The sequence below is a fragment of the Mustela putorius genome, unplaced genomic scaffold (assembly GCF_011764305.1).
Source record: "Mustela putorius furo isolate JIRA1106 unplaced genomic scaffold, ASM1176430v1.1 tig00003923_pilon_pilon_pilon, whole genome shotgun sequence".
NCBI lineage: Eukaryota > Metazoa > Chordata > Mammalia > Carnivora > Mustelidae > Mustela > Mustela putorius.
Window position 1 is genome coordinate 10,936,855 of NW_025422068.1, and position 13,653 is coordinate 10,950,507.

At 52.9% G+C, this 13,653-nt stretch overlaps 1 protein-coding gene across 10 annotated transcripts in view; it reads right to left on the bottom strand.

Moving 5' to 3' along the window:
* Window positions 1–9,741, bottom strand: part of FLT4 (fms related receptor tyrosine kinase 4) — a 38,922-nt gene extending 29,181 nt beyond the window's left edge. For 6 of the 10 annotated variants that reach the window (XM_004758979.3, XM_045069262.1, XM_013059676.2 and 3 more), the window contains exon 1: window positions 9,499–9,713. In XM_004758979.3, coding sequence (XP_004759036.1) covers window positions 9,499–9,565 — 67 coding nt within the window. In that variant the 5' untranslated portion in view covers window positions 9,566–9,713. Of the gene's footprint in view, window positions 1–9,498 lie in introns of all 10 variants that reach the window. The other 4 variants (XM_045069259.1, XM_045069261.1, XM_004758980.3 and 1 more) reach the window with 3 other exon arrangements.
* Between the last annotated feature and the right edge of the window lie 3,912 nt (window positions 9,742–13,653).

Below are 13,653 nucleotides of genomic sequence, written 5' to 3' on the forward strand. Positions count from 1 at the left end.
CCACTTAACTGACTGAGCCACCTAGGTGCCCCTCAACTTATGTTTTTCCATTTCTTCTACTAGACAGTAAATTTCAGTGGGGGTAAATTTCAAAGGACCAGGACAGTCTCCTTTTTTACCCCACCCCACATCTAGCACAGCATCTGGCACAGAATCAAGACTCTTTAAACACCTGTTGAATGAATAAATGGGTGAGTAGATGGATGGATGGATGGATGGATGAATAAATGAGTGAATGCATGGGAATATGTGTGGATGGATGGAGAGATGGCTAGCTGGATTGTCAGGTGGGCAGAGAGATGAATAGAAGGACAAATAGATGAGTTCAAGGATGAATGGTTGGTTGAAACGAAGGATGGCTAGGTGGAAAAACAGATGTACAGACAAATGGATAGAAGGATGGATGGATGGAAAGATGGTTGATGGAAGGATGGATAGGTGAATGGATGAAAGGATGGAAGAAGGATGGCTAGATAGAAGGATAGATGGATAGATGGACAGATGAGTAGAAGGATGGATAGATGGGTGGAAGGTTGGATGGATGGATGGTTGGATGGACAGATGGATAGATAGAAGGACAGATGGATAGATAGATGGACAGATGGATAGAAGGATGGGTGGATAGATACATGAATGGATAAATACATGGATGGAGAGGTGGATGGATGGAGAGGTGGATGGATGGATGGGTGGGTGGATGGATGCCTGGATGCATGGATGTATGCATGGATAGATACATGGATGGATGGGTGGATAGATGGAGAGGTGGATGGCTGACTGGCTGGCTAAACAGGCCTCAGGTTTTCTTTTGGGTTGGAACTATGGTCAGAACCTGTCATTCCTCTGCAAAATATATTTCCAATCTTAAAGACCAAGCTCCCTGGTGACCATGCGTACCCTAGAATGTTCAGTAGCTAAGACAGATCTGACTCAATGACTGTCTTGCCCAGAGGTTCCATGCTGCCCAGCCCCCACCTGCAAACCCAGCGAAGATGCATCCTTCCTGCCGGGCTGTTGTCTGTCCCCAATGTCCTTCCCTTCCCACAGCAGGAAGCGCTGTCATCCTGGCCTCTGCTGCACTCCCCCTGCCTTCCTGTTCCTGGCCCAGGAACTGGCTTCTTCCTTCCCCTGGCCTACGGCCCTGGCCCCCCAGCTCACTACAGAGCAGTCGGGGCAGGCGCCGGGCTGAGGTCAGGGAGGCCAGAGTGCACACCTCCTCTTCTCTGTGCTGTCAGCAGCCTTGGGCAGTGGGACCCTGCCGTCAGCCACAGGCAGCCGGCTGTGGGAGCAGCACACTGGGATCCTGGGTGAGGTGCGAATGGCAGGAGGTGGGGGTGTGGGCAGTCCTCCACGTTAGGCACTAACCGTGGCCTTGCAGTTGTTGGTTCCTTTGATCCTCACACGACCCAGGAGGAAGGGAAGAATCACAAGTCCAGTCGGCAACAAGGAAACTGAGGCTCTAGGACCCACTGAGGCAGCCGTGCAGGCGCCCAGGTCTGGCCAAATCCAGGCCTGTCCCTGCCCAGTTCCCAGTCCTCACATCTGTCTCCTTCTCTCCCAGCACGACCCTGAGTGCCTGCCTCTCTCCTCTCCAGCAGTCTCCTTTCTGGCTTCCAATCTGTCGCTCAGCCTAGAGGACTGTCGTGGTCTGGGGACACCCTCGCTGGCTGCTTGTGGCCTTCCGGAGCTGTGCATACCCTTGGCCTGGCCTCCAGGGTGAAGCTTATCCCAACAGGCCCTGTCCTCCTGGCCAGCTTCACCTCCCAGTGCTGTTGCCACCTCCAGCATCCACCAGGTCCTTGCCCACCTCCCTGCGGGCCTCAGGTGGTGTCCTTTGTTCTTTCCTGTTCTCTGTGCTTGGAGAATCGCTGCTCCTACTCCAAGACCCATGACTGAGCGCATGGTCTCTCCTCTGTCCCTGTCCTTAGTCATGGCTCTGTCCTCAGATGCAGCATAGCCAACCCAGGGATGCAGTCTAGATGGTCTGTGAGCTCAGGGGTGCCCTTCCAAGCACTGACTATTTCTTACTGCAGACGCTGTCGCGGTCACTCTGTGGACAGGGGGGACTAGGTGGAAGTCCTGCCAGTCTGATCCACAATCTCCTTAGCAGCTGAGCCCAGGACAACAGAGGCAGCTAGGGGCCAGGCTGCAGACTGAAGGCAAGCTAAAGGAGAAACATGGGGGACAGCTGGCTGGGGAGGCCGGGCTTGGGGTCTCTACGCATGTGTCCTAGAGGTGGGTGGATTTGGGGAGACCTGCTCAAGGTCCCTCTCCCTTCACTCTTGGAGGGGAGGCACAAGGATATTCTGTCCTAGAGTCCCCCCCACCTCCAAACCCCCCACACCTGGCTGGTAACCTCTGTGCCTCCAGAGGCCAAGAGTGATAGTCAAGAGGCAACAGTCCCCTGACCCTACAAGACTGAGATGGCTGGGATAAGAGGGGCTGTTCCCAGAGTGTGCTTGGAGCCCTCCGAGCCTGGCTGTGTGCCCCACAATGCCAATCTCTAGATGTGTGGCCTCCGGGAGGGCCCTTCCTCTTTGCAAGCCGCAGTTTTCCCACTTGCAAAATGAGAATTGTCCCTAGGAAGATAGGGAAGCACACCTAACATGATAGCACATCACAACCCATTGCAAGAACAAACTGTTGCTGGCTCATGAGTGCCCAGCCTGTGGCTGTCACCGCCTGCTGAGTGTTTTGCACACCACAGCTATGGTGGTGGTGGGGGTGGGTCAGAGAAGGCCCTACTGGTGGGAGGGGGTGAGATGAAACGTGCTTTGTAGAGTGAGTAGGAGCTGGCTGGCTCAGGAGAACACACAGGGCAAAGGGGACAAGTGAGGCTGGAATATGGGTGACCTTGGGCTGCCAGGTAGATGGGACAGATGTGGGGCAAGGAGGCCACAGGAAAGTGTTGTTGGCCTTGCTCACTGGTGTGCTCCCTCCTCCTGGTGATGGTACCCTGCAAGGCTCCAAGCCTATCTTTGAGCTGTTCCACCCATCCTGGCAACTTTCCTGAGTGCCTGCCATCGGTGGGGAGGGAAGGGAGGACTTTCTTCCAAAATGTCTCTGGCAGGGCACCCCACCCAACCCCTCAGATCAGACCATACCCACTGTGGGGCAGGACAACTAGAACCATAGGGCGCATGACCCCCCAAACCACAAGACTAGCACATGTTTAAAAGGTGGAGAATTCCCAGTATTGGCAAGGTTGTAGGCAAACAGGCAAATAGGGACTCAGCACTAAAGGAAGGCTCATACTGGTTGACCTCCCCACCCCCACCCCATTCTGCTTACCCCAGACATCCTGTTAGGGTAATAATAGCAAACACGGATTTAGCACTTTCTGTGTGCCAGGCCCGGCCCATGCACCTGCATACCCGCTCCCCCCCAACCCCGTCATGCCCTCTGAGGTGGGCTCTGTTCTTGTCATTTTGCAGTTGGGAAAACTAAAGGTACAGGGGTTAACGTGCTGCTCAGACATTATCTCTGGGGTACAGGATCACAGGAAGCTACTACTTACTCTGTACAAGAATACTCTGTATTCTTGGGGTTTCTGCAGCTCAAACTATCTTTTCTGCAACAGCCCTGGAAGCACGGCTCTCCCTTCCACTACAGTTTGCCCTCCTTGTGGTGGTCACATGTCAGGCATTTCTAACTCCACTCAGCCCCCACAGCCAACTGGTCATGAAGTCATGTCCATCCTCAGAGGCAGCACCAAAGGTGGTGGTGGGGTTCCCAAATCTGGGAGCTCCAGGTTTGCCCCTCTTCTCTTCCTGCCCGACCCCCTCCCCAGCAAAGTGCTTCATGCTTAGACACCAAGCAGGGAACACCTTGTGCCCAGAAAGCCAGATCCTGGGACAGCCCCCGTCCAGTCCCCCACCCCTCAAACCCACTGTCCAGCTGGCCTCAACGTCCATCCTCTGGCTTGCCATGCCAGTGTCTCCCCACTGGTCTAGAGTTACCCAGTGGCTAGATTATTTTTCTAGAACACAAGTCCTCCTCCTACCTAAAATCACTATGTTACTTGGGGGCAGAAGCTGTGTTCTTCCCTCGGCCTTACAGGTGACTGCTGCTCCCTCCAATCCTAGAGCCACATGTTGAGGCCCTCACCTTGGGGCCCTGTTGCATGTTTCTGCGGCTCCATGCAGCAGTCGGCCCATTGCATCTGACAGCTGCTCAGTGCAAGGAGGAGGGGGCTTATGCATGTCTTTCATGGCAGGGTCCCCAGCACGTGACTTGGCCTGTGACTGCTGCAACTCCCTGAGGGTCTGGGGAGCAAAGGGACAGCAAAGAGTGGGTGGGCAGGTGTGGAGGTGAGTGATGGAGGTGGAGATGTCCTGCAGTGAGGTAGGCACGCTGGCCAAGGGTAGATTTGGCAGAAAGGCAAGGTGTCTGTGGGGCGTATGCTCCTTTTGAAAAGTCTCTGGGACAATCAAGATAAAAATGTCCAAAGGATGGTCAGAAATTTAGGCCCCCACCTGCCCACCCCACCAGACCCTTCACTGGGAAATGCGGACAACCATCTGCCCCTTCTGACCCCTTGGCCCCCATGCCATCTGGGACCAGATCCCTGACTCCCGACACTCCTTCAAAGTCTTGTGAGCCATTCCCACCCCCGGCCTTAACTCCTGATCTCCAAGACGGACCCAGTAAGCCGTGACACAAAGCTAAAACCTTCACATACCCTGGTGTAAAGCATTCTGATGAACTGTTTACACTGAGGTGAGGTTCCACTTCTAGATACTCCAAAGGCATATCTCTGTGCCCCTGTGTGCTGCTTTATACAGATGAATCTCCATTCAGCAGAATCTGGGGTAGCTCTGAGGATGACGCTTTAGGTTGGGTGAAGATCAGAGCTTCTTTCCCTAAACCCATCTGAAAGCCCTCATTCGAATGCTCTGGGGGGCACACAGCGTGTGGGAATGAAGCACCCCCACCCTGGAAACCCACCCACTCAGAGCAGTCCCATCCTCTGCCTGGAGTTCTTGGCAGCCCCTCTGAAGGCAGGGTGTATCTAGAGCAGGAGAAAGGTCACGTGCTGGGAGCTGGGGTGTGCGGTGGGTGCAGGCTAGGCAGACATGAAGTTAGGGATGCCCTTGGGACCCTGGCAGGAAGGGTTTGGACCACTGGCTCAAGAAGTTGGGCTTATCGCTGGCTGGGGTGCTGCGGAAAGCTCCGATCTGTGTTTTAGAAAGGTCCCCGCTGGGGCACCTTTCTGGAAGCAGGGACGGAGGTGAGGCTGAGTGGGACCAGGAGCCACTAGACTACCCCCGAGGGTGGGGGGGAGGGACACCCTGGCAGAGGCTGAGCTCACTGCAGCTGTGGGTGCAGTCCGCTGTGCCAGGCAGTTGCTGTGGCCTGCCTGGGGTCAGGACTCTGCTCCACAGCAGCAGGACAGGCGGTGTTATCAGACAGGCCAGCTGGCTCAGAGGTGGCCCCCCAGCGCTGCTAAATCTGGGCCGTGGGCTCCTGCCGCAGGAAGAGGGAAACGCAGGCAGGATGTCCTCTCCTGTGGCCGACAAGTCCTTTCCCATGAACCCCTGCTGACCTCGCTGGCCACGTGGCGGGACTCCCCCACTCGCCACCGTGACCTGTGCCTGCTTGCCAGGCTCCCACACCCCGGCCTGGCTCAAGGCAGAGATGGGGGGAGTGTGGGGGCCCCTGAGGCACAGGAGACCCGGCCTGGGGACGTGCCCGCTGCTGCTGCACCCAACCCCAGCCCTGCCAGCCCCGAATGCCCGCACCTTCCTGCTCCCAGACTTCTCCCTTTGGCATAACCGGAAAACTGAGATCCCAGAGGAAGCCAGTGTCTGAAAAGGATCGAAACTCAGGAATCCCTGGCTCCAGCTGGACATGTTTTCGGCTGCCTTTGGCTCCAAAGTCAGCGCAGGGAGTGTGAGGGGCTCTCCACACCCCTCCCTTGGCCCACCTCCCTCACGGAGGGGACTCTCAGAGATTCTTGGGGGACGGGGAAGCCCTGGTGGGCAGAAACCTGCCCTGTGGGGGGAAGTGTCCAAACCACAGTCTGAGGAGTGTAAATCAGACACTCCCTCCTGGCTAAGACCCCACTTAATTTTCCTGGGTTCCCTGATTGCCCTCTGCCCTATTATAGTCAAGTGCCCCAAGTTTCCTTCTTCCTTATCTGACCCAGCTGTATCAACTGGGAACTCCCACCGGGAACCTCCTCCTGGAGGACCTGGCTCCCGGCAGCCCTTCGTCTTGCCCCACCTGCACTCCTCCTTGCGGGGTCCCCACCTGGTTAACCACCTTCATAACCCATTCTGTGGTTTATGCCAGAGACTAACTAGTAGGCATCCCTCTCCCCCCCACTCCCCCAGCTGCCTCTTCCCTTGCCATAGCCTCCTAGCTGTGGGCTCCCACCTTGTTTTGCCCAGAACCTCCCTTTTGCAGGTGTGCTGCTGGCTCCTGCCACCTCCAACTGCCTCACTTCCCCCACCCTACTCTGGCCCCCTGGAGACTCTAGTCTTATCTGACTACCCACAGGTCCCCATACACCAACTGGACTCTACTACCTCTGAGCCTTGGTGGGGTTCTTGGACCTCCTTGGAATTCCCTTCCCTGGAGTTTGGAGATCTCTTCAAGAAACCCCAAGCTAGAAGCGATGCCCACTTCCTCTGCAGCCCATGGCCACCAGGTGGGCCTCATGGGGGTCCTGAGCACTTCTGTCCCTACAATAGAGATGTCTGATACCATGTCCGTGTCCCAGCCAGGCTGGCACTCAGGAAAACCCCTGCAGGATGGGGCTGGTCCAAATCCTCCCCGAGCCACTCTGAGCAGGCACTGAATCTTGTGACTTGCTTAGAACTGCAGTCTCCTTCCCTGGGTTGGGGTCCCACTGCCTGGGGCAGCATGGGGGTGGCAGAGTGGGGAGCTGGCCAGATAATCCTCCTTACACTTCATTCTCAGTCTAGTGTCTGGTCGTGTGGGCTCTGTGCTCTGAGGAGGAAGAGAGCCCTTCAGCCACAGTGACTGAGCTGGGACCAGTGGCCCATAGGACCGAGTAAGGTGGCCCAGCCCCCCACATCTTGTCTGACTGGCATGCCCTGTCCCTCCCCCACTGCCCTGTCCACATCTGGGTCTGGCTCAGGCCTGAGGAGCAGGGACAGTGGAGATCTGAATGGCTGGCCACATGAGACTCAGCCCACAGCAGGGGCCAACGTCCTCAGGCCAGGGCATCATAGCTGCCCGGCTGTTCCTGAGCAGATCGCCCACCATCCAGTGGTATAGACAGCCACTCTCCAGACTAAACCCCAAAAGCAAAGGCCTGTCCTCTGCGACCTGCCCTCTCCCCAGAGTCACTGTCAATGAACTGCTTTTGGAACTAGACTGGGACCCCCCAACCATAAAGTCCAGCCTCATACAGCCCCTGAAATGCTTGCCCAGTACATTGCTATGCGTGGGGGAAACTGAGGTGCGCGGAGTTGCAGCCCAGACAACACAGCCAGGGATTTAGGGACCGAGCTGAGACAAGAATCTGGATCTATGGCTAGCCATGTACTTTGGAGGAGTCAGCTTCAGCATCCATGAGATTCTCACCTGATGCTACCTGGCCACCTACACCGTCTGTCCTGACACTTGGCTGCAACTTAAGTGTTTATGCTTCTGCTCCCACATCCCATCCCGGGTCAGGCTGGCAGCTTCTCAGGGCAAATGCAGGGCGTATTTCACAGCAGCTGGGCAGGGAGGGAGGTGTCTATCTGGGCCACCCTCCTCCATGGGCCCCTTCAGCTAACATCTTCTCCCTTCCTTGTCACTGCCTGACTTTGGTACAAACCACCTGGGCTCCCCATAGGATCGGCCTCATCCCTCATTCCTCCTCCATTTCCAGAGCACCCAACCCCAGGCGCTCCTGGTTCTCACACCTTGCAGAACATTCCCTGCCTCCCTGGAAGCCTCTGGCTCCCTCCCTCCCTCATTCCTGTGGAGGAATCCCATCCTGGACTCTGCTCTGCTCCCTCTCCAGCTCCCCAGCCCAGACTCTCTTGAGCTTCAGACACCTCACCCAACAGCCAGCCGGATGTCTCCTCAAGGTGGGGTCTCCCACTCATCAGCCTGACACATTTCACTTCTCTCACCACACTCATTCAGTCACTCGACAAACACGCTAGGTATCTGTGAGAGCCTGGCCCTGGGCTGGATGCAGGGGAGCAAGAAAGGGCAAAGGGACAGCCCCTCTTCTCTGGGCTGCCCCAACTTAGAGTCGTCCTCCTTCCTGCCTCTAGATTCATCCACACCTTCTTCCTCTCCCCTGTCCCCTGCCCCTCAGCCTGTGAAGGCATAGAGAACAGGTCTCTGTTATCCCACAGATCTGGGAGGACCATTTCCCTTACTGCTGGCCTTTGGAAACCTTGCAGAAGTTACAGATGTCCTTGTTCTATGCTCCCTCCTCTGTAAAATGGGTTTTTACACTCCCTTGGGAGGATTGTTAAGAGACGAAGTGTTCAATATCTGCCATGTTCAAAAGTAGCAAGGGCCCCCTCCAGCCCTTCCAGCACTTTCCCCTCAACCACTGCGGTCCTGTGACCCTCTCTCTACCCTCTGACTGTCTGGGTCACTAGATCTTGTGTAGACATCCAGCTCATCCTCACCCCTCCTCTGACATCTCTGTACAACGACACTTCCCTGTTCCTTTGCTAATCTCCCACACTCCCTCTTCTCCAGCCACACGGGGGCAACTTCTGGTCATACTCCTGTCACAGACCATACCCCGCGTGTTTAAGACCCTTCCGTGGGTGCTCCTGCTTTAGAGTCTGAGCTCTTGAGTTTGGCCTCCAAAGGCTCACACCCCGTCAAATGCGGGGAGCGCTGGCATTCTACCTCTTCTGCTCTGTCGGTCTCTCCTGGGTTGTCAACTCAAGATTCTCAAGTTCCCCTGTGCACCTGCGCCCAATCCGCCCGACGGCGCGAGTCTCTGGTAGTCCCCGAACCCCTGCCTCCGTAATCTCTGGCCGGGGGAAGGTGGACACCTGCCCCGAGCGCCCTCTGGGGGACCGATCTCGGGAGCAGCTGGGAGGCGTCGGGAAGTGCGCACCCAGGTCTGCGGCCCGCGGGGATCGCCGGGTAAGGTCCCAGTTGCGCGGAGGGGAGCGTAGCGCCGTGCAGCGCCGGGACTCCTCCGGGTAGCTGATAAGCGAGGGCAGGATCCTCGCTGAGGATGCGGTGCGATGCGGCCCGGCTCCAGTGGAGCTGAGCCACCCACAGTGGACGGTGATCGAGGACCCCGAGCACCATCCCGGCACTGCGGTGCAGACGATGCCCGGTGTCTGACCCGCCTGCAGTCTCCGCCCACCCTTCCCTCAGCCTGGCGGGCCCCGGCCCGGTCTGCCGGGCTCCATCCCGCGTCCGTATCCCCGGGCTCCCAGTGCCCTCTCCCCTGCTGCCCCAGGCTCCCGGAGGTCCAATGCCCCGCCCGTCCCTGCCGCCCCGGGAAATCCTCCCCGCTAGCGGCCAGCCGCGCACTCCTGCGGGCGGAGGGCTCACCGCGCTCGCCGTCGAGCAGTCCGAGGCAGAGCCACAGGCGCAGGCACAGCGCGGCTCTCCGCTGCATCTCCGGCCGCTGAGGCGCGGGTCTGTCCTGCTCGGCCGCTGCTCGGGGCTCGGAGTGTGGGCGCACCGAGCGAGAGCGGGCGGGGTCGGGGCCCGCGCTGCTGAGGCTGGCCGGGCCGGGCCGGGGCGGGGCCGGTACCCTCCCCCGAGGGCGGGGCAAGGCCCGTCGGACCGCCTCTCGCACCTATCGGTCCAGCCCCCTCCCCAGCCCGGGTGGCTTGCCGGCGAGGTCCGAGCGAACGCGTCTCGCTCGGTCGCTAGAGGTTAGTTAGGGTCCCACTTCCGAAGCCTGCGGGCGGCTCCGGGTGGACGGAGAACGCAGGGAACGCACCCAGTCCTCCCCTGCGCGCTAAGAAGGCGACGAACCCCGTCCCGGTCAAGACTGGACGAAATGTGTCAGCGCCTACTTTTCTGTAATTTCCTTTCATCCATAAATAGTGTTCAAAGTAAAAAAAAAAAAAAAAAAAAAAAAAAAAAAAAAAAAAAAAAAAAAAGCAATGGGTACAACTTAAAGATAGCGGTATGAGAGATCTCTGGGAATGTTCTGCAAGCTTCATCTTACCACCTGCGCAGTGTAGATGGGGGCTGTACCCTCGCGGGCGGCATCCAGTAGAACCACTCCCCACCCCCATCCCCCAACCCCGACGCACGGCCTCTTCCTTAGATCTCCCCCGAATAGTTTTACTCTGAGCTCATTCATAAGTCCTTGTATCAGGTGACACTCTACTGTCAGACTTGGCAACCCTCTCACAGACTTCCTTTCTCTTTTCAGTTCTGTCTCTAGAATTTTCCTATTTAAGAATAAATCCCCTGATGATGACTATAGCGGCCTCCCTCCCCGGCCCCACCCTGTATGCTAAAGTCCGTTGGTCTTGGCCCAAGACCAGAACCGGATTGTTGATAACAACCATGACCAACTCTCAAACTGCGAGTATTAAGTATGCTGTACGGTTGGAACCACAAATCAGTGGGTGATAGTTCAGATGATGTAAAAAAATAATGTTGGAGGAACCGGACAACCAAACAAATGAAGGTAGACTTTTTCTCTGCCGTGTGTTGATGGTCTTCCAATAGTTTTAGTTTTAAAATAAAAACTTATTGTAAGGTGTAACACACATACGGAAAGAAGGATATGTCAATGTGTTATGAATGGAAATTTAAAATCTGTCTCCGCTGCCCAGATTAGGGAATACAGAAGGGCATCAGCATTCCAAAAGTCTCTAATCTTTCCCATCACAAACGCCTCCCTGACTTCCAAATCCGGGCTTTATCAATTATCTTTTTTTTTTTAACCCAAATATGTGTTTTGTTTTTTAACTTTATTTAAATTGGTTCATCCCACATATATCTTTTTGCCCAGCATCTTTTGTGAGATTCATCTACCAGTATGATGAACCACGCTCTCCTCATTTTCATAGCTGTGTGATAATCACAATTTATTTGTCCATTTATTGTTGATAAAAGTTTGAGTTGTTATCAGTTTCCACTTTTTGCTGCTAAGAACATGCTTAAATATTTCTTGGTGTACATGTGACCTATTATCTAGGTGTGTGTCCAGGAGTGAAACTGCTAGGTCAGAGAATGTGTATCTTCAACTTCTGTAGACAGTGCCAACTACTTTTTTTTTCTTTTTGCTACTATTTTGGACTCCGCAGCAGTGTAACTATACTCTGCATCTTCACAGACATCAGTTCTGATTTTTTAAATTTAGCCATTCTGTGACATCTCATTATAACTCTCATTAGCTTTCCCCTAATTACTGTTGAGGTTGAGCACATTTTAATTTTAATTTTTTTTTAAAGATTTTAATTATTTACTTGAGAGAGAGAGAGAGTGAGCGCATAAGCAGGGGCACCAGTAGAGGGAGAGGGAGAAGCAGGCTCCCTTCTTAGCAGGGATCCTGATGCTGGGCTCATCCCAGGACCCTGGGATCATGACCCGAGCTGAAGGCAGATGCTTAACCATCTGAGCCACCCAGGCGTCCCAGCACATATTTTAAAAGATTTATTTTTTTATTTGAGAAAGAGGGAGCCAGCGCCAGTGTGTGAGTGGGAGGAGGGGCAGAGAGAAAGGGAGAGAATCCCAAGCAGACTCCCTGTGCAGTGTGGAGCCCCATTTGGTGCTCCATCTCAGGACGCTGAGATCATGACCTTGACTGAGATCATGACCTGATCTGAAATCAAGAGTAGGCCACTCGGGTGCCTGGGTGGCTCAATGGGCTAAGCCGCTGCCTTCGGCTCAGGTCATGATCTCAGGGTCTGGGGATTGAGTCCCACTTCGGGCTCTCTGCTCAACAGGGAGCCTGCTTCCTCCTCTCTCTCTCTGCCTGCCTCTCTGCCTACTTGTGATCTCTCTCTGTCAAATAAATAAATAAAATCTTTTTTTTTTTTTTTAAAAAGAGTAGGTCACTCAACCAACTGAGCCACCTAGACAACCCTATCTTAACTATTTTTAGGTCCAGCTTCTTTAACACTCACATTGTTGTGCCATCATCAGCACAATCCATCTCCAGAACTCTTTATCTTGCAAAACCCCAACTCTGTACCCATTAAACAATAACTCCCCCCTCCCCTAAACCCCTGGAAACCATCGCGGTACTTTTCATCCATATAAATTTGACAACTCTTAGGTACTTCTTACAACTGGAATCATAGAGTATTAGTCCTTTCACAACCGACTTATTTCACTTAGCACAATTTTCTCAGTGTTCATCAATGTTGTAGCATGTGTCAATTTCCTTCCTTTCTAAGGTGGACTATTATTCCATTGTATGCATATACCACATTTTGTTTATCCATTCATGTCAATGTACACTTGGGTTGCTTCTACCTTCTGTCTATCGTGAGTGATACTGTTATGAACACCAGTGTGCAAATATCTTTTTGAGTCCCTGAGTAGCATGAGGGTTCTTTTCCCTCCACATCCTTGTCAATACTTGTTATATCTTGTCTTTTTTGATAATAGCCATTCTAACAGGTGTGAAGTGATATCTCATTGTGGTTTTGATTTGTATTTCCCTGATGATGAATAATGTTTGAGCATGTTTTTGTGTAACTCTTAGCCATCTGTATATCTTCTTTGGAAAACCATCTATTCAGATCTTCTGCCCATTTTTTAATAAAGTTGTTTATTTTTTTCCTGTTGAGTTGTGTGAATTCTTTTAATACTTTGGGTATATGATTTCCAAATATTTCTCTCATTCTGTAGGCTGCCTTCTCATTTTGTAGGTAGTTTCCTTCACTTGTTTATTTTTGTTTTTGTTGTTTTTGCTTTTGGTGTCACACTCAAAAAGTCATTGCCAAGACAAATGTCAAAGAGTTTATTGTTTATATTTTTTTTCTAGTTTTATGGTTTCAGGTTTTTTACTTGTTCTTGTTCAAGTCTTACTTGATTTTGAGTTAATTTTTTAAATTGAGGTATAATTAACATACAGAGTTATATTAATTTCAGGTGTAGAACATGATTCAACAATTCTATACATTGTTCAGTGTTTATCAGGTAAGTGTACTCTTGGGGCATCTGGGTGGCTCAGCTGGTTGATCATCTGACTCTTGGTTTTGGTTCAGGTCATGATCTCAGTGTTGTGAGATCAAGCCCTGGGTCAGGCTCTGTGCTAAGCGGGGAGTCTGCTTGAAGATTCTATCCTTCTGTCTCTTCCCTGCATGCTTGCTCTCTCTCTCAAATAAATAAATAAATCTTAAAAAAAAACAAGTGTACTCTTAATCCCTTTGTTTATTTCACCCATTCCCCTCCCCACTATCCCTATGTCAACCACCAGTTTATTCTCTGTATTTAAGTCTCATTTTTGTGTTGTCTCTCTTTCTTCTTTACCGGCTCATTTGTTTTGTTTCTTAAATTCTACATATGAGTGAAATCATGCCTTGTTTTTCTCTGACTGACTTACTTCACTTAGTGTTGGAGCTCTGGGTTCATCCATGTTGCAAATGGCAAGATGTCATTCTTTTCAATTGTCCAGTCATATTCTATTATATATATATATATATATATATATATATATATATACACACACACACACCACATCTTCTTTATCCATTCACTTATGGATCGACACTTGTGTTACTGCCATAT